The sequence below is a fragment of the Meleagris gallopavo genome, chromosome 13 (genome assembly GCF_905368555.1).
Source record: "Meleagris gallopavo chromosome 13, MGAL_WU_HG_1.1, whole genome shotgun sequence".
NCBI classification, from domain to species: domain Eukaryota; kingdom Metazoa; phylum Chordata; class Aves; order Galliformes; family Phasianidae; genus Meleagris; species Meleagris gallopavo.
In genome coordinates, this window is record NC_139416.1 from 13,404,252 (window position 1) to 13,431,732 (window position 27,481).

The window sequence follows — 27,481 nt, forward strand, 5'->3', positions numbered from 1 at the left end:
GGCTGCTTTTAATGCAGTATGCAGTATTGATTGCTGTCCTGAAGCTGTGATCTGACCTTCCTTCCACCCTCAGCAGAAGAGGAAGTAGAGGAAGATACAGACGCAAGCTCTCCTGTTTGAATTGAAAGGATAAATCTGACTTGGCAACAGATTTAGGTCATCCTGGCAGGATGGGTTACTGCTTGGCAGGAGCCCTTATTTTTATTTTGTCTCCCCTGCATAAATTGCAGATATTTGAGGATGTGTTCCAAAATGAATCACCAAAGTGGCAACATCTATCTGACAAAGAAGTGGCACTCTTTAGTAGCTGATCTCATGGTATCACAGGAACTCCTTCAAAAGAATGATCAAATTTCTTCCTAAAAGAGAGAAAAAAAAAAAAAAAAAAAAACAACTCTGCATTTATCCCTTCAAATTTTCCCTGTTCTGTTTTGCAGGATGAGAAGTTTTCCTCAATTTCCAGATTTAATTTGTAGCCAGTTAATGTATCTCTGTATATTCTCTGACCCTTTCATTTAAATTAGCTGTTTTTTCATCTTGAGACAGTTCCTTCATATCTCTTTGCTAGTATGCATATATGGTTAGAAAGAAGATGCTCAGGATCAAACCTTTCTTTGGCCTGTGTTTTTCAGGCTGAAAGCAAGTTTGCTTGTGCATGCTCAGTTTCTATAATAAAGTCAGATGTCTGTTTCATTGAGCATCCTACTCACAGTACTCCACACAGAAGTATTTCCTGGGCTTTGAGCTGAGTGGCTGCAAAGCAGCAGTGGGCAGTCTGAAAGTCAGCCTTCTAAAACAGATCTCTCAGCATCCCCCATCCTTTTTAACATTGTATGGGCTGATTGAATTTAGGTCTGTCTGCATGTAGCAGGTAGGAGTACATTAAATAGCACTCTTGACTTGTATTTGAGTTAGTTCTTCTTGAATATGTGTTATTGGAATTTACTCCCCTTTTCTGATGATCTCAACTCGTATATGGCACAATGGCATTACAGCTTCCTCATCTGATAAAAACTTTATCCAGTACCTTCCAGAACACTTGCTGTTTTCTTCTTAGTAGTTCATAGGTATTCTACACTTAATAAATACACCCCAAGTGCTTGTCTCCTATTTCTTCTCCGTCTGAAAAGGAAGAGAATAAATCAGCCCACACAAAGCCATGTGTAGCTGCTTTCAGTATCCTGGCTGACTCATTTGAAGCCAGACAGGGTGTCTTTACACTGTGATGCCCTGTGCCATGTGAATGCCTCTAAAGCAATAGATATGCTCCCTCAGTGGCACAGGAAAGTCCCAGTTCCATGCCTGAGTCTATTTCCAGATGCTGCCTCAGAACATAATCTGTTAATCAAACACAAAAGCTTTGCAAGCCGTACACAAAAAGCAGTTCCCCTGACCAAAGCAGGCTGTGGTGTCTGAAGGCCTTTCTTTCTGCTCTCCCCAAAAGATTTGTCCTTTCCCCAAGTCCCCTACTGAATCACCTCACAGGCTGCCACTGCTGAACTCTTCCTCGGCTGTTCTGCCTTTTTGATAGAGTTTGTGTGCTCTGAGCAAGAATTGTGGCAGGTGGATGCTGGCTGCCTTTGGTGCGGAGGGTTTACAACAGATGTAGACACAGCCATGAGTTTTGGTTGCACCCGAACTTCACAATTTTTCAAGGAGGGAGGAGAAATCATTCCCTGCTGATTTGTGCAGAAAGTCAGTCTTAGGATAAAAAGAGATTGCTACCTCGCCTCACCTCCTGCTGCCTCTCCTCCAAAACTTTCTGTGGTGCACTGAGTGTAACGGATGCTGCCTTAACACTTGCTTTGTTTGTCCACTCTGCAGTGTTCACTCGAGTTCTTGGTTTCCAATTTCCTCTGCTGTACCAGAAAATTAACACCCTCAGGAGATGAAGTACCGTGCAGCTGACTTCTCCTGACGCCACAAAAAAATTCTCCTTGATGCCAGGACATCTGTAGACATCCTCTCTTGCAATTTTCTTACTCTTTGTATACTTTGTACCACTTTCAAATACGGGCATTAGTGCATTTTGGAATTGAGTTATCTTCATGTTCAATTCCAGACAGCTTTTGTGTACAAGTATAAGTCTGAGTGAGTTTTGAAACACCATAGCACCTCAGGGCTGCAAAAATATACTCCAGAAGTGATCATTTCTTACTGATGCTATTGATTCTCGCAGATGCCGTTTTGCTGGGTGTTATCTTGTAGATTTGTTCATTCCTGCTGTATGGCTTGGCTCAGCTTATGTCATAGAAAAATATATCGAGCAAAAAGAGTGCGTGAAAGACTACTGATGTGTGACTGCTGTACATCAGTGCAAACTGGTCTCTTTTGTGCCTTTTGGTCAGAACCTTTCAGAAATTCAGTAATTTATTTATAATTCAGCCATTGTTAAGTTAGTATTAATAAGCTGATTAGATTAGTAAATTTTCATGTAGTCATGCTTTTCATACTGACTTTTCAATGCCTGTGACATTTCCATGTTTTTAACTTTGAAATTACTTAAATGAACAAAGTGGTCTGTTTCTTTTTTTTTTTTTTAATTTAAAATCTGCTTTTCCTCTCTTTTATGAGACTATCTCAGCATGGGAAGTTTCTGATCCTGCAGGTTTAAAGTTGGGTTTTAAAACAAATTTATAAAAATTTCAGTCTTTTTACTGGAACTAAAACTTATAGAAGTGTACTCACTTAAAATAGGTTCTATAATAATCACATTTAGATTAGGTTCAACACTGATGTCATAAATTGTCAGGATGCCTTGAAAATGGATCTGTCAGACAGACTTTGCAGCTAGTGAGATGTAAGGCTCTTGTGCTGAATCCAGTACTTGAGACCTGCTTTGCTTCCATAGAACGCTGAAACCCAAGCTGTTTGTCAGTGTGCAGTTCTGTATGATAAACTGTGTGTGTGCGCATAGCTGGATTGCTCTGAAGGTAATGCCTTCTATTGATTTCCATGGAAACTACAACAGGTAGAAAGAGCACAATAACATTAATAGAGCAAGTTCTCAGCTACAAAATGCTGTTTTTTAGTGTAGACACTACCATTAGTTGTGCATTTTTGCTAGCAATGAACTAGCTCCACTGTCATGCCAGCAACATCCATTCCTAATGTCATGGGCCGAGATAATAAAATAGGAGTCATTACTTTTGGAGCAGTCCTCATATATAGATTTTAAAGCAGATTAATTCCCTTGTAAGGAAATAATTTGTAACCATGTCTATCACTGCAGTGAAGCAATTGATCAGTTAATTCAAAAGCAGCTAAATCTCCTTAAACATAAAAGTATCTGTATGATAATTACTTTTTTTGCCCTTTATCATTTTCCCTCCCTGTGGTCAGGGCGACTGCAGTGCGGAATCAGAGTCAGCAAGGAGAGTCCACCTACATCTCCATAGCTCAGAGAAGAGGATGGTTTTTCTTCCAGCTGCAAAATTCCTTCTGCATGTTTCTTCTGTAAACTGTAGGCATTCAGAACGCTGGGGCCCCTCACACTTGCAATTAGCATGTATAGCCCTCTAAAACGAAAGCTTCTAATCCAAAAGTAGCTAAATGACTTGAGGGATTAGAAAAGAGACTTAAGAGCAACTTGCATAGCTGCAGTGCTGTTCTGGAGCTTAGTCGAATTCCACAGAAATTAGTGAAACATTCAAGTTTGTAGGGTGACTTCAGTTCTCCTATTTAGGTGGGGAAATCTTGCTAAGTCCAGTATCAGCCTTTATTCCTGTATTTTTGAAATTCAAATGTTAGGAATACTTTGCACAAAAATAAGTGCAAACCAAGGTTAGCTTCAGAAAGCTGTAGAAGAGCGTTTCATGGAATTATCACAGAATAGTTCAGTGATGTTGTTCATCCAGTTATGAAAAATACTGGTCATGTGAGTCAGTCTTGGGGTTTAATTATCCACAGAAAGCTGGAAAGTATTCTCATGTAGGATCTTAGATAAGCTTATCTCTATGGGGGGTGAAAGGAAGAAAATAGGTTATGTACATTGTGATGTTTTTCATGCATTTCTCCTATTCATCTGACAGTCATTTAGTTAAATGTTAATTAGGATAAAAAACATTTCCTACTCTAATATTTGACCTTTTAAACATACACTGTCTTTGATTCAGGATACATTCATTATCCCTCGTATTCCTGAGTTACACTGAAAATGCAGAAAACTAATTAAAGAATAGATCAATAATGTCAGAATTTCACTCAACTAGCATATGTTATAAAATACTAATGTAGACATGTAATTTACTGTGGGTAATGATTTTCTGGAAGGCGTAGAAAATGAGAAGTTGATTGCTAGAGAAAATAGCTGAGAAAATGAGAGATACAGAAGATTGTTTTTTCTTGTAATTCTGTGTTTTTGGAGGCTTCAGAGCGAGCTGATAAGAAATAGGGAAAGAAAGCATGAGAAGAGTGAAACTGTGCTACTAGAAAACATCTCATCTTGTGTTGTCTTCCCCCAGGAAGACATTTGCCTATGATTTCTATTAAATTAAGGATTCAAATCCAGGAACATAGTGGATGATTTTAAAAGAAAAGGTCATTTATGTTTGGTATTGGATTATTGTGCTACAAATCTACATTCAAATCTGGGTCCTGCTATAAGTTTCTCTGAGCTGCTGGACATGTTCAATTTGCTGTGCTATTTCCATTTGTCACCTGTAAAGAAAGAATTAGAATGCATCCTCTCTTGTTCCCTTCTCTTCACCTGTTGGTACCTGCCAAAGGATCACAGACACTGCTCTTGCTGTGTAGCTGTTTACTGACTAACTCTATTTGCATGCCACCATATAAAAATAATACTGTTGTCCTCTTGAGATGTTCAGCTTTGATGACTGTCACTAGCAATTACATTCAGCATTAAATGGGAAGATGCCAAGACCCCAGGGTATGCAGGATTACCCAATTATTCTATTGTAAATAAAAGCCAAGCACTGATTACTGGTATTTACATAGTAATAATCAGAGTTTCTGGTTTGAATGAGCTGAAATGTGTTTATCCATGGATGATTTTACTGGTCATGCATGCTGTTTACAAATGACAATAAGTCATAAGGCTGTAAGTGTAAGTAAGAATCTGCTAAATTCAGCTAGATGTTATTTCCTGAATCACAGTGCTGTTTCTTGCTTCTGGGCATATCCATGTAACCCTACTATTTCCAGTGGAATAATGTGGTTGCAGTGAGGGGTGGAATTTGTTTCTTTAACTGAGGGATAGTTATGTAGTTTTACACCTGTGTGTGTCAGTGGATGCATGTGTATGTGTGTGTAGATAGAAATTCAGGTGTGGCTGTCATGGAGCACAATGAACTTCTCTTTCTCAGTATTGTAATTTCCCTCATGGCAGTAGAAAGAAAGCAGGGTTCTGTTTCAGATCTCAGAAATTAAAAACATAACGTGAAATGCATTTTATTTACTGCAAGAAATTCCTACAAGCTCATTTAAACATAGGCATAGGGAAGCATAAGCTTACATTGTAGAAGTCATGGAGCTGAGAGGCTATACTAGGAGAACGATTCCCCTGTCTGTGCTCTAGGCCATTTCCTCCCCTTCCCTACTGATCTGTTTTGAAGATGGGGCACTGGGCTCAATGAGCGTGTTAGTGTAACTCATGGCTATTCCTGCATTCTGAAACATCAGTAATAATAATGATTGTTCTTAAGAAGAGGGAAAACAGATTTGCTGTACTGTGCAAGATTTGCCACACTAAACTGGTATCTCTTACTGAAACAAGAAGAAAATGGTGGTCCCTTAAAAAAAGTAGACTATATACTGTACTGGGACCGCAGGAATTTGAGGATAGAAGCTGCATCTAAGTATCAGAAACAGTTATCTGCCATAAATTTTGTTATGGCATAAAGTGCTCTGAGGCCTTCTGGTGAACAGAGGAGGTTAGAATCACATGTGGAAGCAGCCACAGTTATTCTGAGGCATGGAGTGCTGATGTTAATCAAGGGTCTCTGGGAAAAATGCAGAGTAGAAAGTGTGAAATATTTCTGATGTTCTCTTCCAGCAATCGTTTTTTATGTAAATTCATGCAATTTCTGCTAAATTACCCTGCCTTTGTTAAAAGAACAAGAACTCCTTTCCAGTACAATTCTTGATAGAATGAATTCGTTTAATCTTTGTAATTACTTTGTCTTCAGGATATCCATCTGATTTAAGTGTGTTTTTTCCTATGACTGAATTGCACTACACTGGTAAGAAATTAGTTTGGGAAGTGCTTGCATGTTTGGTGTTGGATTTTTCCCTGTTATGAATGAATTGGTAACTGCAAAGTCTGTCTACCAGTTTCCATATCAATGAACTAACGTCATGATGTGCTTGCAGGGTCAAGCTGTTGCTCAGCTCTGTTCAACCATTCCCAATGTTACTGTTTTTGGAACAGCTTCATCTTTCAAACATGAAGCAATCAAAGACTCAGTAACTCACCTGTTTGACAGAAATGCAGACTACGTGCAAGAAGTAAAAAGGTATTTTTTTTGTTTTCTCAAGTAAGTGTTATATACTGCCTGGCAAAATACCATGAAAACCACTGGGCTGATCGTATCTACGGGAAGAGATTACCCTATTGAGTTCAGGAGCTGAAATTATTCAAGAAAACAGCTTAGATCTGTGCACTACAAGGAACAAAATAGCAAGCATCTCTTTATTTATAAGCAGCATAAGATTTGCAAAGTAAATACCGTGGGAAGAAAAATACAGATGTGAACAGAAGACTCCACAGTTATCTGTGTGTGTAGTAGCTCACTGTAACTTAACAGAGTAAGAAGTTTTCAGTGAATCTGTAAGTTATCTAAGTTTTAGAGGAGTTCTCTGATGTGACTCCATCTGCCTGTGCTTCTGCCTTCTGCCAGGGACTGATAGTAGAGCATGTGATGTCTGTTTTAATTTCAGATCCTCAGGTTTTGTTTGTTTGCATTTAGATTAGAATTATCCTGTTGCCTTCGGAAATCCTGTATGCTTTGTGTGCTTCTGCTTCCATTTATATGCTTTCAAATCCTGTTTTTTGTTTCAGTTTGCTTAACTGCTTTTAGATAGTGATATCAATAAAGGTGACAAAACTGTGGAATTAATAAGAAAATCTTAGTGGAAAAAAAAAGTCTTTTTTATTTTACTTTTCAGATAAGTAAGAGAAAATGCGTTTTCCTGTATTTTCTATCTGTTAAAATACTGACTTGTTTAGTTGGGCATAACAATAAATTTCTCAAAGGATCACTGCAAGGCTTAAATTCCTGTGAATCCTATTGCAAAGTGAGGTTTCTTCCTTGCTTTTTCAGAATCTCAGCAGAAGGGGTAGATATTGTTTTGGATTGTCTGTGTGGAGAAAATACCGGGAAAGGCCTCAGCCTTCTCAAACCACTTGGGACCTACATTTTATATGGTGAGTGAAAGCAGGTACATATTTCAAAACTAAAACTTTGCTAAGATTAAAATCACCCAAGCTACTCATTCCAAAACTGGATATCTGTATGAGTGGATACCATGTGATATTCTCTTGATTCAACCATTTCCAGTCAAGGATTTTGGCGTAGATAAGCTTAGGCTAAATTATTGAGAAACAATAGCTAATACAAAGAAATTCTTAAAAAAAAGAAAAAATCAGAAAATAAATGTGTTTCAAATAATTAAATGCTGAATTCTGCAAGAAGAGCTTAGGAGTAAGCATGAATCTCTCATTCTTTGCACCACAAGAATCACGCTGAGGCCTAACAGCTCTGACACAGAGCAGGAGGGAAACTTAGGGGAGGCTTTCAGAGAGTAACCTGTCATTTCTGTTGACATGACTTTGAGGAATTCAAGCCTGGGTTTCTGTTACCAAATTCCTAATCACACACTGAACACTTCACATACTGGGTAAGCACATCTCGCCTGCAATTCTGCCGGGTTGCCTTGTTGTTTATTGGTGACGCCACCACAGTCAGCCTACAGGAGTCAGCTGAAGGGATTGCTCAATTCTGCAAATGCAGAATATATCTCTGTTGTAGTGGAAAGTACAATGGCATCACTGAAAAGTATTTCTGCTTCCTTGGTCTTGCATCCAGTGGCAGTAGCAATGAGTGAACACTGTCACTCAAGTATCTGCTTGGAGTGTAAAAACCCAACTTGTTTGCAATATTGTCCCTGCCAGTGAATTTCCATTGTGTTTGTTATCAGGTTAAAGTGAACAATATGTGTGTGTTCAGACTTGTAGTAGTCTGACCTTTGATGGTCGGATATATTTATCTGTTGATGGAAGAGAGGATATCACTGTGCTGATCAATGCTGTGTATTTATAGAGATGAATGTTATTTTATTGGGAATAAATGAAGAGCTGAAGATAATGGTATCAGAATGACTAATAGCACTTACCCTGTTCCTGGCTTTGAAAGAAGTTGTCTTGGAATAGAAAAAATTCTACTTATAATAAATGGTTTGATTGCCAGCGTGTAGTAAGTTGTGTCTGTGTACTCATCTTTTACAGGTTCATCTAACATGGTTACTGGGGAGACAAAAAGCTTCTTCAGTTTTGCAAAATCAGTAAGTGTCCCAGCACTGTGATTCCACTCTGTGTTCCCCTAACCTCAGTCTTTTCTGAACGATGTTGCTAAACAGAAGTTTTATGGCTGCACTGTGGTCTGACATGTTTTATTCCGATATGACAGATATACAGGAATTGAATCTGTGTACGATGCATATTTAAGTTGTTATCTATCAGACATACATCTGTAAAAACAAAGCTGGATAAGCAGTGTATGGTTTTGTTGTTTTGAGAACAGTCAAGAGCTGCTTTCAAAGGGTGGGAGATCCATTATTTCTTGTGCCGAGTCTTAAAGCTTGACACAAAAATGGGTTTTATTTCTGCATGTCAGTCATTAGCTACCTGCTTTTTAGCTTGTTAAATAAAATCCTTACCACTTCTTTTGGCTGCTATTTGAGAACTGACAGATGAGTCATGTAGCATATCTGCGTAGATAGTTTTCTTTGTCAACTTTTAGTATGATTTCTGAAGATTGTTTCTCTAACCTTCCTGCTGTTTTTTCCTTTCCAGTGGTGGCAGGTTGAGAAAGTGAATCCTATCAAGCTGTATGAGGAGAACAAAGTCATTGCTGGATTTTCTCTGTTGAACCTACTTTTCAAACAGAATCGAGGTGGTTTGGTCAAGGTTGTGATGGATAAACTCCTAAATCTGTATAACAGTAAGAAGATAAAGCCTGTGGTTGATTCATTATGGGCTTTGGAAGAGGTAGGAGCAAAAATTTATTTCCACCTGTTGAGGGTTTTATTTTTTTTAATGCATATGCATTCTTGGATGCAAAATTGGTTTTAAATCTGTATTCACAGATTTCTTTAGTAAATATGTCTGGAGTTCCAAGCACTCTGTGCAACATTCTTCAAAATACTAAGAAAACGTGAGTTTTCAATCTTAGAAAATTATTGCTGATTCCTAAGCGCATGAAACTTGTGACTAACTGGTGCAGCATGAAATGCAAATATTGCAAGTGAAAACAAAATCTACTTTGAGGAAAAGATCAAATACATAGGCTCTACTTTTGGTTTGTGTTTGCAAACCTCAGAAGCTTGAAGCTTTTCAGGAAAGTACTGAGCAAGTATTACAGAAAGTCAAATCAGAATTCTCTTAAATGTAAGTTAATCCTCCAGTGATTATTTTTTTCTTTTTTTTCCTTCTAATTACTCAGTTCTTAAAGAAATGTAAACAAACTAATGACAGTAGATGAACATGAATATTTTCAGAGGTACGAGCAGATATTAACATACAAAGAAATGCCATGATTATAGCAGCACCACCAGATTCAGTTTTATTTGTCTGTGAAGTGCACTGAGCGTGACACATTGTTAAGGTATGTGATCACTTAAGAATGCAGAATGTGAATGGTAGTTGCACGGTTTCTCTTCAGAAGATGCTGTAACAAAATTCTGGCTGTGTCTTAGTATATCAGCTTGTATTAACATGCATCCGTGAGGAAACAGTAATCAGACATAACAAAATGCATTATTATTATTAATGTTCCAGATAGCCTGGAGTTAGAGTTTGGAGGCCAGCTTGTTGATTATTCAGATGGCACTGAAGAACTTGTGATGGATACAGGGAATACTGGACTGTGTTGGGGCTCCATAGCCTTAGACTGTTCATGGAGCAGGATGCACTGCAGAGTTCACTGAGGCTTCAAGGTGCATGGCCAGAAGGTGCATACTGCCCCAGATCATGCTAGTAAGGGAGCTGTGAGCATCTTCATCGTATCTCTACAACTGCTCCTAATGTGCCCCAGCATAGCACTTCATGTTTCCCAGGAGATGTAAATGATCCAGCAGTGTATGGACTCTTTTTTCCTCTCCAGCAAAACAGGGAGGAATTACAACTTCACCAGGAAACCTTGATCTGTATCTTTCCTGAAGAATCTGTTACTCTTTGTTTAAAATGTCTGCTTACACTGTCATTAACAGCAACTAAGTAGTGCCGTAGCCTTACCAGCCAGTGACATGAAGAGTGGCATTCAGCTCAGCAATTGCACTAAAATGGCTAACTATTGGAGAGAAGTCAGATGTGGTTAAAAGCATCTGGCTCAGAGCTCAGGCATGATAAAAACACTCTGTCCTTGTCTGAATGGGAGAGGATTTTAAGAGCACTCTAAAGTAGAACTGCATTCACATTTTGGTTTTTGATGTGGTTTCCCTTATTTACTTAGTAAATAACCTTACAAAGCATTTTAAAAATTCAAGTGGCACAAGGCTAGATAGGCATTCTGCAATTTCTTGTTCATATACTTCTCAACTTTTGGTAAGAAAAGGATCATAAGTATAGTAACAGTGTTCTTGATCAAGATATTTCAGGCTAGAACATGAAAAATTACACATGGTAGGCTGATCTTAATAGAAAACATGATGAGAATTTGCTGGGAGACTTTTGTTTGATAACATTTCATCTAACATTTGGCAGTAACACGTACCATCCCTAGCATTAGATTGCAAAATGTGTAAATACATCTGTTAAAGAGTGCAGTCTAGAAAACTAGAGCTCATTTATCACGCCTGCTCATTTTTCATGAGCTATCTGGCAATTTACAAAGAAATTACTGGCTGTATCTTCAGGGATGTAACAGTACCAGAGATGTCCTCAGTCAATTGCAAAGTATTTCTGAATTATTATTTATTCTGGGCATTATCATTTTGGGATAAATTTTTGTGAGTATAAAAGTAACTTAGGTCATATTCTCAAGATAAAGTAAATATGATGCACAAAAAAATGTGTCATAGCTGAGGACTAATTGGAATCAGAGTTAGGAAAGGTTGGTGCATATTTTTGTTCTGAGAAGTTTCTTTTTTCTTTTTCTTTTTTTAATATATCTAACATCCTCTGGCCCTGCAGTCTGACATTTGGTTGCTTTTCCTTTCCTACTGAGTAAGACTGATTTTCTTGAAATGTCCACGTTCATTTGATTGTTCTCAGTCTTGTTCATTAGACAGTAAGCAGTACAACCACAATTTTTATCACTAGTGTTTCCTGAGTTAACCTGACCTTAGGAGCACTGAGAATAATTATGTTTGAGTGAGAGTGACAGACATGGACTTCCAGCATGGCATTTGGAAAGGAATGTCTTGACTAGCTTTTTGTGGCAGAATGTCACCCTCTCCAAAGGCTCATGGAAGAATGCACTTGTCTTCTGACTAGAAATTGACTCATCGAGTTGAGGTCAAATCCATTAATTGACGTAAAAAGGAACATATTTTAAGGAAAAATGTCAAAGGAGCCTTAACCCCTTAACCATGGGACACCATTCCTAATGCTTAATTATTAAATACCTAGTTGTGGTCATCACATACAGAAAAGTTTTTATCCACATATGAAAGGTTTGGTCATGCTTTAGTAACTCCGCTTCTGTGTTTATTTTCGTGTATTCTTCCTGCAAATATTAACTCACAAATGAATTGGGTTTCATCCAAAAGCATATCTTAATACAAATCCCGTGTCCCTATCAAATTGTAGAACAGATGAAGTGATGTCTAGTTGATTGCTGATTAATATTCAAGGTAGTGTTCAAGAATTGTTATAGAGCCTTACTTTGATATTATTTGTGTTGAGCAGTGACGGTTTGTCTGTGTGTCAAGGAGGTCATTCCAATTAGGATATAATCTCTTCCAGCATTCTGATTTGTCTTTTTGTGCCTTATCCAAATGCTATGGAAATCAGTAAAAGGACTCCTAGGTTCATTGGCTTCTGTTTAGGATGAAGATTACCCTGCCTCTTCAGTACAGTTTGCCTGAGTAAATTTAGCAGTGGGACAGAACTTGCTCTGGACGGAATTGGAAGTGACTTAATTTTCTTCAGTGCATCCAATTATTATTGATTCAAAGGAGTTCAGGTTCTGGACTATGGACTATTCCTATAGTGTAGAACTATTTGTGTCACTGCATTATCAGTTGGTGTTGGCTTACTTTTTTAATCTCAGATTTATATCCATAAAGCCTAGTAAAGAAAATTATATTCTCAATTAGGCTGCCAGGGCCACTTAATTATGTTAATTGATGAAAGGTTTAGCTAAGAAAAACAATAACACAATCCACAGATATTTTCAGATGGAAGTGTAACTGAGGAATTATTCTTCATGAGATGAACAAAATCATACAATAGATCAGCTGCTGTGTAGAAGTCTTGCTGATTTGTAGCTGTTTGTTCGTGCTGTCAAGTGTTTAAAATGCCAGATAATTTATAAATGGGGCACGCTTAAATTCTGTTGTGAATAAAAAGCTAAGTGTCTGGTAGGATTGTATTTCAGCAGAAATAGTAGAGTTTAAAGCAGAATTAGTATTCAGTGCATACTTGCTGAGTTGTATGGTTGCTTCTTTGTCAATAGCTACAAATCAAATCTTTAATTTGCATTTGGCCACTTGTCTTTGTTCAGATCAATTTGTATTTGAGAGTTAGCATCCTCCTGGAGGGTCTGTGTATCATCAGCTCTACACAGTAGATTATTCCAGATTGATTATTAAGTAGAAAGAAAACTGAAGATTCTTATAAAATCCGGTGTGTTGAATAACACATACATGTTGCACTTTTCTATTAAAATTCTGTTCAGCTTTTTATTACTGCAAAAGAAAATACATACTTAAGGTAGAGCAGGTTATGGAAATAGAAGGTACAAGTGCTTTCTGTAGGACTTACACCAATTAAGAGTAGCAATGGTAACATGTAAAACAGAACTGCCATTCTGTCATGAAAGTGACAGTGGAAAATAGAGGACATGTTGTCATCATCTTATCTGTAGGCCCCTTTTCCTCACACTAGGCTACCTGCTTCAAAAATAACTCTTTTGGTATGTTGGAAAGTCTTTAAATCTGGAATATTTTTGTCCATGTGGGTGACTACTGATATTATTAAAAAAACATGCTGATTACAGATTAGTTTTGTGTGCAGGAAGATTCATTGTCTCCTTCTGCCTGAAGTGATGTAAAGGAGTACACTGTTCAGTAGTGGTGATGGTATCAAAGACCCGTACAGCTGTAGGGCCAGTAAGGATGATGAAAAGCCTGAAATCTATGGGACAGAGTTATTACTTACTCTTTTAAAAAAACTAAGAGGATAATCTGATAATGTTATAGATCAGGCTAGTACCTTCTATTTGTATTAGGCAGTGAATGTTACCCTATGCAATGAATTTGTAGTGATGATGTACTAATAATATCTTTACCAACTCCTTACTTTGCAAATGGTAGTGCAACAACTGTAGCTTAGATTCAGGAGTATACTTTGGTACTCAGCTGTGATTGGAATCGGTGGAATGAAAGCACTAAATACATTTCAGAAGACTCTAATTACTGTGCCTCATGGTCAGTGCATCAAATGTCTTTGAGTGGAAAGGCACATATTAATTTAATTTGTAATGATCACTGCATCATCAGTCTCACTTTTCATCCTGAATCACTGTAAGAGACGCTGCAAGTCTAGCCAGCTCTAAATATTGTTTTTTATACAAGTGAGATTCTTCGGTCTCGGAGCCAAAGCATTCCGCTGTAGTGAGTTGCTAAAGCAAAATCAAACTGTGTTTAAGAGCCTAAACCTGAAAGGAGGGCAGTGCAACTGATCGCATTGTGGTATCATTATAAAATACCTGCTGATACCATATTTTCCTTTAAAAGAATCATTTTCTCATGTGTTTTAATTTTCACATATTTTTCCACTTTCTGCATGAGTTTTCAGTGTTATTAGCATGCAGAGGAAACAGTAGAAACCTAACATCAAAGATTACAGTCTTGCTAAGTTGTAATCCCATGACGAGAAAGAGGGCTGAAGAACATTTTCTTTACGTACTGTGTTTTGGTGAGGCAAAGTCCTCACAACATATCTGTTTTTAGCACTGCCCAATCTCTTCAAAGAATTCAGATATTGTAAATCTTTTCTTCTTTTGCTGAATGCATTGTTTAGCACCAATTTCTGTCCGTGCTTTTGAATACCAACAGTGTTCTAGGAAAAAAAGAAAAAGTGTATAGCCCATGCTGGGAAAAGAGTGACACCCCCTTACCTTCCTCTAGGGCAGAGACTTTAATTTCATCAAAGACAAATCATGCCTTTCAGTGATCTTAGCTTTAAGGCAAAAAGCCTTTCATGTATCAATATGGGAGGACGTGGAGGAAACCAACATATTAATAACTTCTAACATAGTAAGAGGATAATCTGGTAGTGTCAGATTAGGCTGGTACTTTGTTATTAATACTAAGTGTCATCTTGTGCCCTTTTTTTCCTTTCCCGTAGTGACACTATAATAGTGGCTTGTGCAGCTGTTCCTTTCCTTTTATCTGCCAGATGAAAACAAATTCCTCACTTGAAGAAATGACACCTTTCTCTGCCCATATTTGAAGTCAAATGCTTCGCTTAGATCCTGCATTTACTCTTCTAAGCATACAAAATAATCTAGAATATCATTATAAATATGGAAGTTCCTTAATAAAAAAAATAATAACCCACCACTAAATACACAAAAAGGATAATGTTTCATGAAGTGAAAACTCCCACAAACATATTGATGTTTCCTTTGCTGCTGTTGCTTCTCTAACATTAGAATGCAAAGTCTACTTGTTCTCATAGCACAAATATTTCCTTGATAGCACTGCAATTACAGTTGTTCATGAACAGCTTTTCTGATGTACAGGTATTAGCTCTACTTATATTCTGTCCTTTGCTCTGCCATGGAACATTGTTCTCCCTGTGTGTGAGATTCTGTTCCCTTTGCATCTGTGGCTCAAAGTAAATTTAAATGCTTTATCTGTACATCACTGTTGTTTCTCTGTGTACAAACAAGTCACAGTATCACAGAATTGCAGAGGATGGAAGGTACCTCAAAAGATCACCGTGTCCAACACTGCTGCTAAATATATATATATATATATTCAGGACTCATCTGAACGCCTACCTGTGTGAGCTGCTGTAGGGCACCTGCTTTATATATATATAGAGGGAGACTTCACAACCCCTGTGGGGAACCTCTCCAGGGCTCCATCCCACTTACCCTAAAGAAATTCTTCCATATGTTTGTATGGATCTTCCTATGTTCAAGCTTTAGGTCACTGCTCCTTGTCATATCGCTGCATATCACTGGGAAGAGCCTGGCCTCATCCATTTATCTCCCACCTCCCTTTAGATATTTAAAAACACTGATCAGATTCCCCCTCAGTCGTCTTTTCCCCATGCTGAACAGCTCACTCAGAGATGCTCCAGGCCCTTGAACATCTTTGTGGCCCTATGCTGGATTCCTTCCAGGAGATCTCTGTCTTTTGTGAAGTGGGGAGCCCAGAACTGGACACACAGTATTCTAAATGCAGCCTCAATGTAACAAATTTAAAGCAAGCTTCCTGCACATATCAAAGATTACAGAAATTCAGGGAGCTGTGTGGTACTGATGTAGTAGGTTTCAAAGTATAAATGTGGGAAAAGCAAACTGAGAAGAAAAGCTTGAGTAGTTCAGGGTCGCTTGCTTCTGTGTTCATGATCGAATTGTACTCAATTAATTATATTTTAAAATTCGGGAAGAGTAAGGGAAGCTATTTCACTTAAAGTTTACTTCATTAACATTATATGTAATGAACACAGGTTCCAAATTTATGAAAATTGAGCCATGAGTAAGGTGATTTTTAATAAAGACTTTGCAAATAATTTTTTCCCAAGATACTTATCTTAAGTAAATATTAATTAAAACTCCAAATAATTTCAGTGCAATATTGTGTAGAGGAGTAAACCGTACTTTGGAGGAAAAAATATACCTTAAAAGTACTGTGGATTAATTAGGCACTGCAGTTTTTTCACCTAAAGCATTGTGCATACCTGATTATGGAGTCCTTGCTGCTCTTACATGAATAATTTAATTCCTAGCAAATACCTATATAATTTAATTTACTTTTCTTCCCCATGCAATGCTTTTTAACAGGAGTCTGTATCACTTCCTAATTCCTTCTGCCCTTCCTGGCTGTATCACTGTGTGGTGACATAACCCAGTAGTGTCTTTGGTTTCACACACTGTTGATAGCAATGTAACACGACTGTGATTTTGTTGTAAGCATGAGATAGAGGAAAGAAGAAAAGACTTAAAGGTGGGTCCATAGTAACACCTCAGATATGTGATATTAGCTGTGATTACCACAAAATAGGGTTGATAGGGTTGGGTTAATGACCTGTTTTAGGGAACTCATATTTCACTTGTCAAGTCTGTAAAATATGTATGCAGAAGTCAGTTATTTCCAATTGTTACATATTGTTTATAAACACTGCATTAAATTCCAGCTACATAAATGGAATGTAATTTAAAAAGTAATTTATTTTAATTTTGTGCTTTTTTATTTTTTTCTTTACAGCTTCTGAAATGGTTTGCATTGTCTAGCCTGCCAGTTGAATTACCTGTGTGTATAAACAAAAAAGATTTGCCATCTAGAGTCTTCATCATGTTGCTTTACATATAGTGAGAATATTCATACTAGAATATTAGTTCAATAGATAGATAAGAAAGCAGAGCATGATGGCACTTGCCTGATGTTATATCGCATGTTAGTGGAAAGATCTTGGGTTAGCCTGACATCTCTGACTGCCAGTTCTGGCTTCCAGCAGCCGAGCCCCTCGGTTCTGTCTCAGTATCACTGAGGGCCTTTGTGGTTCAGAGCATGCGCTAGGGGCTCTCATTTCAGAATTATACACGTTTCAGTAAGCTGGGTAGTTGCAGGGGAATGGTATCTTAACATTTTGGAATCGAGTAGCAGACATGAAAAAGTATTTTGGCAATATTTCTGATAAACATTGATTCTGTATTCAAATATTGCTGTTACAAAGGTTGGAACCTGACTAGTGTGAGACTGAAACTTTCAATTAACATAAACACAGACTGCAGCTACAGTAGTTTTCTAATCTACTTGGTAAGCACTCTGCTAAGAATTAATTAAGTATGGAGATACACAGGCAGAAAGTACTTTTCTAGAAGACATGAGGCACTGGAAATTGGAAGTACAGCAGTGAGTCATGGTACGTGTTTTTGAGTCAGGACAGATTGCCATTTTTGTTTGCCCTTATGTGCCATAGAGATAATGGCTTCTCTAATGGCGGGTCAGAAAAGAACATCTGGACTCAGTTCCTGATGGATAAAGTGAGGCAGAAAAAAAACACAGTGAAGGAAATAACATAGAAAGCACTGATAGATTCCGCTGAGGAAAATGTGCACTATTAAAGATAAACTAGTCACATGCTTCCACTTAATTAAATTAGCAACAGGAGATTGTACGCGTGTTAAACTAGTATGTCACTTCTTGGAAGAAACAAACCTGTTAAATGGAGCAAGCTGCTGATTAATTATTGTGAAGAAGCAATATTTTACAAGAGTAGTCTGCTTACTGAAGTACGTTAGCTGGCTTTTAAGTAACAAATTGGCACCCATTCCCTATGTATTAAACTGACATGATGATGGTACCCTTGCAAAGAAGTAATGAGACCTAGCTAAGGAGAGCTTTGCCAAAGCACAGTGGATATATTTAGATACCAAGGACAGGACTATGAGCGATAAGAGGAAGTTTATTCTATATTTATCTTGGATGTTTGACTCAAACGTGTTTTCTTTACAATTCATTTTTACTGTTTATGCCATAGAATTTAAGCCATTCTCAAAATGTTAAAAAAAGAGTTTCATAGAGATTTCTTTTGCTGTTTGAAAACAATTTATGGAACTTTTATTTTATGAACTAGTAGAGAACAGAAGCTACTTGTTTTATACTCATATTTAAATGGTCCATTTTGCCTAAAAGATGCTACGTTGGCAGCATTGGTCCTCTGGCCATTTTCCATGGCTGATAGTGAGCAGAAAGATTTAATAGAGCAGAAGAGAATGAAATGATTTGTGAGACTGCAAAATTACCATGGTGATAGACGTTAGTAGGTAATATGCTTTCAGCATTACTTCTCTGCATTTTGCTTTTCTGAGTGCAGTAGGGAGCTTTCACTGGAAAAAAAAGTTTACTTTTCTGGTTCACGTAATTTTACCCTGAGTAAAATGCAATGATTGTATCCAAAATAATATTTTAAGTTGGTGCATAACAGTCATTAATCAAGATGAATGTTCTCACCTAATGAAAATGGCTCATAAATCCTTCTTAATCATTTTAAACATAGGTGACTTTTAAAAGCAAAATTACTCTTACACTTAAAGACATCTCTTAGAGTAATATAGTTCAATTTTAATGTCATAATTGGGAGTTTTATTTGGTATTGCAGTTTTTTAATGATATTATTGCTCGTTACGGATAATGATATCAATTAACACCAAGGCAGCAGAGCGGATGTGTTGTTGATAGTAAAGTACTCCTACATGTGTGTATATATATATATACATATATATATATATATATACATAGCCTGCTGTGAACGAACACAAGGATACTTTGTAGGGAAGATCTATATATTATGATCACTGACTCAAATAAAATAGGCAGCATAATTTAGGATCTTCAGTTGAGCATGTGACTCAGCTCTTCTGTTTTTACTCAGTATGATGGTTTGAGTATCAAAGTTCTGTTTTTGAATGTGGTATTAAAGTGCATGTGTTTGGGAATGTAGACTGTCTCTTAAAAATAAATAAATAAATAAAAAATAAGAAATTAGGCCTTAGCTCATCATGGGCAGCTTCAAATCTTTGTTTATACACATTTGGTGTAACATAGTAAAGTTCATGAGCCATCACAAAAAAACAAAAAAAGCCCACCACACCAATCTTGGGAGTAAGATACATTTTACTGCATTATATGTTATGGTTACATCCTGCATGAGTTTCTTGAAGAGAATGGGTATACCCTTTCAGTTCTTTAGCAGAAGTAACAAAATGCTGGTTGGTTGAGTCTGTTTGTTTTTGTTTTTCGTTCATTGCGTGTTTAAAGTTCTTGCCTATTTTCTTGAGCTAGCTCATACACACCATTTGAAGTTTTGGTACATCAACACCTAATTGAATTAGATTATAAGCTGTCTCAGCTGAATGAGTAGCGTTTTGTTACACAAACACTTATGCTTTAGCTTCCTTGCTATGAACTGCATAGCAATTTGATTTCAATCAGTGTAATACTAAGCCAAATGAGTATTCGTGCATGGCCATTAAAATTGTAAACTAAATCAGTTGTGTTGGTACAGGGTTAAAAATCTTTAACAAAGTTTCAGAATGAAACATTTTTAACTGTGCCATAAAAAAGATTAACGAATAAAGCAAATGGGACTGAAAAATATATTGTAAACTCATCTGGTAAACAATGAAATAAACTCAAATACCTTTCATCTTACCTAGATGAATGACTTCAGTCTTACTGTTAACTGATCCAGCTCAAGATGAGGATAAGCACAAATCACACTGTCTAATATTACAACTGTATAACGATTTAATATATCTGTGCTTTTTGGTCTTGCTTATGTAGAATTTTAATGAAGGTATAGAGCAGCACCCAATGGTCAGATCTAGCTAAGAGAGCTTCTTGAATAATGGAAAAATATGACTACGACTTATGAGTAATTAGATTTGCAATCCTCATGGCACTACTTTGTGAAACCAGAAAGTTTAAACAAGAAAATAGAGAAGAAATATTTTTTCATTTGGATCTTTAGAGTCCTTTGGTATTTACCTCGCTGAGATTCAAGAATCTACATAATTGACTTACTGCCTAGAGAGGGAGTTTATTGGAGAGCATCCATTGTTGTGAAAGAACAATTTTGTGTTTTTTGACACAAAATTAATGTGCTCCTGTAATCTGATCCTAGTTGGTGGATTTGTGTGTGGAGCTTCAAGACTTTGGAAATGATAGCGCCAAGTCACTGTAATGATTACATCTCTATTGTGTAGAATTCTAAATGTCTGCTCTATTTTGTAACCAGTAAGTTTAGTTTCCATGTCTGGGAGTATTTTATACTGTAGTTCTGGAATAGAGAACAATTCATTCTCCATACTTGTATTAAAGGAAGATAAGTACTGCAAGGCAAAGTAGTGACAGTCCTAATTGTTGCTTCGATGGAGTCCTGCAGAGAAGAATTTAGTGTTTGTCATTTCAGTTGTCATCTGGAATAACTGTATGTATGTAAGCACATACTGAAGAATCACCTAATATGGTGCAAGCTGATGTGTTTTTAACCCCTTGAGGCTACATCCATCCATTTGCCCAGAGGCAGTTAAGGCATGCATTGACTTAGAGCACCTTGCAGCTAATTTGCTTTTGGAGGCAATCAGGAATATAGTGAAAAAGATTTTTCTGTCTCTGAAAAGTGTTCTGCAAATGTCTAGACAGTCCGTGTGAAACACTGATTCTGGAAGTATTTCAGACTTGGAGTTCTCACATGGCTGTGAAACAATACAGTTCCAGAAAGGCTGTCTCTAATCTTTCACTTGTGTGTGAAGAGAGATCTCTGTTTGCCAGCTTCCCACAGAGAAACAAGCAGACAGGATTGCTGCTGCAAGGCTGTGATGAGGAAACCAACAATGTTGACCTTCTGCAGTCTGGGCATTATAATTAGAAAGACAACAACGCACAAAGCAGTGTGCTTGTAATTAAGGGTTCGTAAGGGTGAGTGGAGGAGGGGGAGTTTCATGACTCTCTTGACTATTAGAATATGTTTATGGGAGAGAGGACGAATGAGACATATTAGTGGGATGGTGCAGTTTTTTTCCAAATATTTTTTCAAAGACATCACAAGGCAGCATGGCTGAGGCAAGAGTTTAAAAACTTATGTTATGGAGCTCGACAATCGATAATAACATAAAATATCTGCTTTTAATTGCAAGGTGATAAATGTCATAAACTGTTTCCTGCTGTAAATTGTGAAGACATTGTGATGAAATGGACCAAACTGAACTTCATATTTGAATTTCACTTACACAAGAGACTGCTCCATGTTAACCAAATACAAAGGGCTTCTTTCTTTTGCCTGCTGCTGCCAAAACTCCTTTGCAGCCAAAGGACTTCTCCACAGCATAAGAACTGCTGCTGCTCCACAGCAGACAGATTCTCGCTGGAGTGGAATGTGAACCACTTCACTTTCGAATATCCCAAAATCAGGAGTGTTTAGGGCATCTTTATTTGAACAGTTGGCTGCAGCTTAGTATAACCTGTTATCCCTCAGAATGAGGGAATAAAGGGAATAAAGGTGACCAGTTCTAAGATCCTTTGTGAGGGCTTTGGTGTGCTAGTAAAATCTGGGGTCATGCTACCTTAATTTCTATCAGCAATCCCAGCAACTCAGGCAGCAGCTGGGAGTCAGTGGCTTACAGCTCTATAGCAGCAAGCAGAAGCAGAGTGTAGGAGGGAGGGATCAGTGTTCAGTGGGTTTGAGGAGCTCTTTATCACGGTAGTTCTGTTTCTTCCACGTAACATTGTGCTCACTTTCAGACTCGTTAATCTCACTCTAGAGTTGATATGATTGTATTTAGCTATTGACTAGACAGATGGCTGCAGAAGATCTGTGTTCAGGAGTTCTGACTTTATTGCTACTCTAAAGAAATTCTACCATTGAATTCTAAAAGCTTCTTGCTGATTCACAAGACGTGGCTTTTCTTCTAGTCTGTGTTCTGGGGATTTTTTTCACCAAATCTCCCTTCAGAGACTTGATTTTGAAACTAAAAAGGTAATTTTTTTACAGTATTAATTGCTGTTGCAAAAGATTTCCTTTTTCTTCAAGCTTATGCTAATAATAAGTGATAATGAGAGAAACTACACTGTGCTAGTTCAAATCAATATTTGCTTGCCTTATCGTTCTGCAGGCTCTTCTAAGGTAATACACATAGTCTAATAGAGATGTTCCTTCTACAGTATTTGTCTTACAACCAAAATGCTGGCCTTCAACTGTTGAAGAATTCTCTGTGCTGGTGGATCCGACTTCAAAGTCTTTTTTCCCCTGCTTACTGTGTTGGAAGAACTCCCACCAGATTTATAATCTAAGTCCTATTTGGTAGTTATAAATATTTAATTTGATATTGGTTCTTTCTTTTTTCTGCTTTGTTCCTGTTGACTTCATAAGTAAAAGCTGGTAAGATTTGGTTCAGTTATTTTATTCTGTAATTGCGAGGCTTTAAATCTCTTTTTCTTTGGGTTTCATCAAGACAAAAACAAATACTCATTGATGTCTGTAGGAGCTTGTTGGAATAAGGCAAGAGTGAACAGTACAGTTGTGCAGCTGTAGTTCTCCATGTAAAAAACATGTAATGTAACAAATCTCTACAGTAGCCAAGGAAGGTTTTGAGTCAGAATTTGCCTGTAGCATCAGTTTTTATTCCTTTGACATTTTTCTCATCTTGGGTCTGGTTTTAGTCTTGCTGCTATGGCAACATATAGTGAGGCAAAAAGGTATTCCAGCAAAAAGGTCTCTCCTTGCTGATGGGCAGCAGGAGGGAGTGGATGTTGGAGCCGTTCTTTGCAGCTGGGAATAGCAATGGAGGAACGAAAGGGATTTTAAAATGACCTTCTGTTTGCATGTATACAGGAAAGGACACTGGTGCAAAAGTTCAGTGTAACAGCAGAAAAGAGGTGAGTCAGATTCAAATCATTTTTGGTTGCAGATGAGTACTAGCAGGATGATGTGATGTATCAGCTTCATTGCAAGGAAGCAGATTCCATAGCCCAAGTTATTTTCCTCCCATGTCTAAAAATTCTCTAATCAGATCAAAATAATTGCTGACTATACTAATTTCTTAGCACTTCAGCAATTAATTTTGATTGTATCTCAGTTTTCTCCATGCTCTTTTCCCTGTAGCTGTTGGGCCCCAGGTACCCTAAGATCAATGTGTCTTCTTGCGTATGGTCAGTCCTTGATTTCTGAGGTAAGAACTGACACAAGCAGGAGTGGAGCCTATTCAGAGTCCTGTAAATACCACACTTACTGTTACAGCAGCCGAGTACTAGAAGCACTCTTCTGCTAGCTGTTTGCACGTGGTGCAAGCAGAATATTCCTCTTACGAATGCAGGTTGTTCCCATGAAAAGTGTCTTGTGGTCAATACTCTCTCCCAAACAAAACAGTGCCTGCAAGCAAAAGGATGTTTTTGTCCAGAATACCTGTGTCGATTGTCAGTAATCACACCTAAACAACTCTTTTACAAAAGCTTGCATGGAAGACAGCCTGAGAAAGAAACACACTGCAAACTCACCAAAAAAAGCTTAAAAGAATTTGATATGTTGCATAGTGAAATATTATTTCGCTACATCGTGTTGCATTAACATGGGAGAGACAGGTCAGTGTTAGTGAGGAGGAGGAAATGTGCCAGCAAAACAACAGGACTGCATTTTGACAGAAGGCACTTTGAGGAGCAGGCAGACGCAGTCCGTAGTGCTGGGGAGCCCAGCAGCTGCTCACTGTGTGTGCGTTACAGGAGGGCTGCATCCAGAGCACCAGAGTTCTGTCCCTGATCTTAGCACAAGCCACGTTAACAGGGCTTTTGCAAATGCAGCCTAGAAGGGAGATATACTTTTGCTCTCTACATCCCATGGCCTAGCACTGGCGAAATCTGCATGAAGAACATCAGTTTGCTCTGCTCAGAGCTACCAGCAAGCTCAGGAACTATTGTCCTTGGTTCTTTGAGCTTCCTCCCTTCCACAGACCAAAGCTAAAAAATATAAACCAGAAAACAGAAACTACATAGGATTTTTCTTTGTATGTACTGCCACGTTCAGTGTGGAAGCCTGTATGTGCCAATGACATGAAGGTAACTTCTGGTCTGAGAGGAGCATCTGCCATTGTAATGCAGCTCACAGTTGATATTAAAGACAGCATAGCCTTTAATAGACCACAGCAGTGTGTCTGATAATAAAAATCGTGTTGCCTCATGGCACTTTTGAAAGCTGTAGTATGAACTGCTTTGCTTATGGGGTATCTCAGCTAGAATAGTCTGCAGCATGCATCTTTTTCTTCATTACTGCATATAAATGATGCTTAAATAAATACTATTGATATTAATGTTTGTAATGCTAATGGAGATAGCTCTGGGCTCATGAAAATAGTGGCTGTTATGAACAGCAACAAAGCAGAACCGGTCCTAAAATGAAAAACAGCCAAGTTCTTAATTCAGATGATTCTAGCATAAATCTGAAGATTTGGATCATTACCTGTGACACTTGGGTTGCCAAAGTAACCTTGACTAGCCAGCTGATGTTTGCACACCGCATGACACTGTCACCATGGAGATCCTGTCCATGTGATTTTGCAGACATGATGCAGTTGCAGGCTCTGCTGACACACGACAGTAAGATAGAGAGGAATTAATTATTGGTAAGGAATGTTTTTGCCAGCAGCTCTTCTCTCTGTCAAGAGCGAGCCTGCACAGAGGTACTGCAGAGGCTAAATTTCTTATTGGTTTAGCTCTTTGTAGCAGGGCAGGATGAGTTGTATGAGGAAGCTCTTTTGGCTTTCACGTGGAAAATTCTGAATTCTTCTGATGGGAAGTTCATGCACTCCTGATTTTGGAGAAATCATCAGAAAATACTGTTCCATGCAAAAAAAAAAAAAAAAAAGTGTTTGAAAGATAACAGCCATTTATAGAATGCATGTTCAAGTAGTGGGAGCTGATTGATCACTGGTAATATTCCTTTATCAGCTGAGACTTCCATCCTCCCAACAGCTGCTCTTCTCATTCACATGCAACTTAGTGATGTCAGGAAAATTATGCCAGTGGAACAGGGAGTGAAATTTGTTCCCACAAACAAAATATTTCAAATTTTCCTCAGAAACAAGCTGCCGTTTCCTTTGTGTGCTTTCCTTGCCAGCGTCTACCAACCCTTGCAGTAGCACTTCAAAATAGATTTTGGACTTATTTTGTGGAGCGGCACCAAGTCAAAGGCCATGCTGAATGTTAGAAAGATCTCATGAGATAACCAAAATTTTTTATCTTTTCCTAGATGTACAACCAACTTACTGGTGAACCAAGGCTTGTGGGGAATATTAAAGAGCTGGAGGGAAACAGCCTTAATGTGACATGCTGGCAGGCTTGGACATTTTCAGTGTGTTAGCAGAGGACAGAAGGTGATTCCTTGAGATGATTTGTGGAAATAAGTAGTGATAATGAACCAAAAGGTGTGGAAATAATAAGAGAAAAAAATACAATTGTAGATCATAAACTGAATGCTGTGTTCCACTGTGCCTGTCTGGTAGTGGGGACTGTACACATTATTTGAGTGCTGGTCTCCTTCACAGCAGATGATGCTACAGGGGATAGAAGAATTGGTGAGTATTCTAGATTATCATTATTGCTGAAGATGCTCAAGAAAATAGAGTACAAGTCTTCTACCTCTATCTGGCAAACGTGCCTTGGGTAAAAGTGAAGGGTTAAGGACAAAGCCTGCAAAGATGAGACTGTGACCGTGGCAGCTCAGGCAATAAACTGCATTCAACCTCATGCAGGTAAAAGAATATTCATTTTTCTATTGCACTGGTGTCTTTAAGTTGCAAATTTTGCTCTCCTAAAGTAAATGCGTAACTTCACTAAAAGTTTTGATAAATTTCATGATAGTACTGAGCTGAACAGCACTGCAAACCATCATGTTTAGTGACCCGCTAAGAAATGTGTCCATGGCATTTATTGTTTCTAGCCACTAAACATCTGTATTAAGAATATGGGACTAAAGTCCCCGTTGTACTGGCATAGCGAACAGTACAGTGCACAGCTTTGCAGACTCTCTTATTTTACTCCTGGGGCTGGTTCCTTTTAAGAGCCAAATACAGAAATGGATCATAAATAGAACATTTTTTGACCAGCGACATGAAGGCATTTCTGCCTTTCCTCTCCAACTAAGATCTGTTGACAGTAATTGTTGCTCTTCTCAGTGTGATACACAATATAGTAGGACAGAAATGGCTGTGGTACAAGAGAAGCTCTGAGATCCCAGCCATAACATCCCCTCAGGAAAATACTCCTGGATAATCTTTCCCACAGCAGGCTGTCTATGCTGCCTTTGTCATTTTCTATCCTGTGTTTGTATCAAGACTTCTCTGAAGATTTATGTTTGGGTATTGGTAGCACAACATCTATTTAAATGTGCAAGTGTGTGTTAACAGATGAAATTTACAAAGAGATGTTAAAGCTGCTTGATTGCCTATAATGCTGGCACAATGCAGTGAGTGCTCACAGAGCTCAGAGAACGTGCAGCACTTGGGGACTTATGGTGGAAGACGAGTTTTGAGCGTTTCTCACAGGGCCTCGTAACTGTGACTTGTTATTACATAGATCCTAATTACCAGATTTATTGTCGCTGCTCAGTGGGGATATTTAACAACTTATCCACAACTGTGCTACTTGTAAGGCTGAAAGGGATGGGAGAAACACTCTTGCTCAAAATTGTTTCTTCAATTATAAAAGGATACTCCTTAAAGCAAATGCAAATTGTTTCCAACTGGGTTTGAAAATTCCTTTTCCTGTGTTTATTATCATTTTCCATTAGACTGAAAAGATATGGAAAGCTATTTAAGCTGCAGAGAATGTTTAAAAATACAATACATCAAACAAAAAGAATATTGGTGCAGAATCAAACACATGTGAATTGTGTTTTGGGGGAAAAGGCAAACTTGGGATTCCTTTAATTTCTCCTTGGCTATTATTAATTGTTTTCTTCTCTTGCTGCCTAGGAGGGTTTATGTTGGGTTCATGGGACTGCATGGCTTTTATTGCTTTTATTTCTTTTCAGCAATAAGTTTGACAGATTTCCTTAGACAAATAACGTGGAAATTTGAAAGTATTTTCTCATTGTCCACTAATGTGTAAAAACAGTTCAGAATCCAGTGCAGAGCTTTATTATACGTATCATGTGAATGTTATGCTTTCTCAGCATAATTTCCTGTAATTCAGCATTAGTTCGGTCAAACCACTGTAAGGAGTGAGTTATACTGAAAGGACAATGGAAAATTTGTCATTTATTTCAACAGAAACTCTTTAAATTAGGAAGTGCACCCTTGCACTGTTTCCAGTCCAAGTCTTCTGCTGATGATACTGCATAAGAAGAAACTGA

The 27,481-nt window shown here is 37.9% G+C and overlaps 1 protein-coding gene across 2 annotated transcripts in view; it reads left to right on the forward strand.

The window, feature by feature from the left end:
• VAT1L (vesicle amine transport 1 like) overlaps window positions 1–27,481 on the forward strand; it is a 46,161-nt gene that overhangs the window by 12,675 nt on the left and 6,005 nt on the right. For both annotated transcript variants that reach the window (XM_085234895.1, XM_085234897.1), the window contains exons 4-7: window positions 6,331–6,473; window positions 7,281–7,384; window positions 8,465–8,520; window positions 9,032–9,226. In XM_085234895.1, the coding sequence (XP_085091021.1) occupies window positions 6,331–6,473; window positions 7,281–7,384; window positions 8,465–8,520; window positions 9,032–9,226 (498 nt within the window). The remainder of the gene's footprint in view (window positions 1–6,330; window positions 6,474–7,280; window positions 7,385–8,464; window positions 8,521–9,031; window positions 9,227–27,481) is intronic.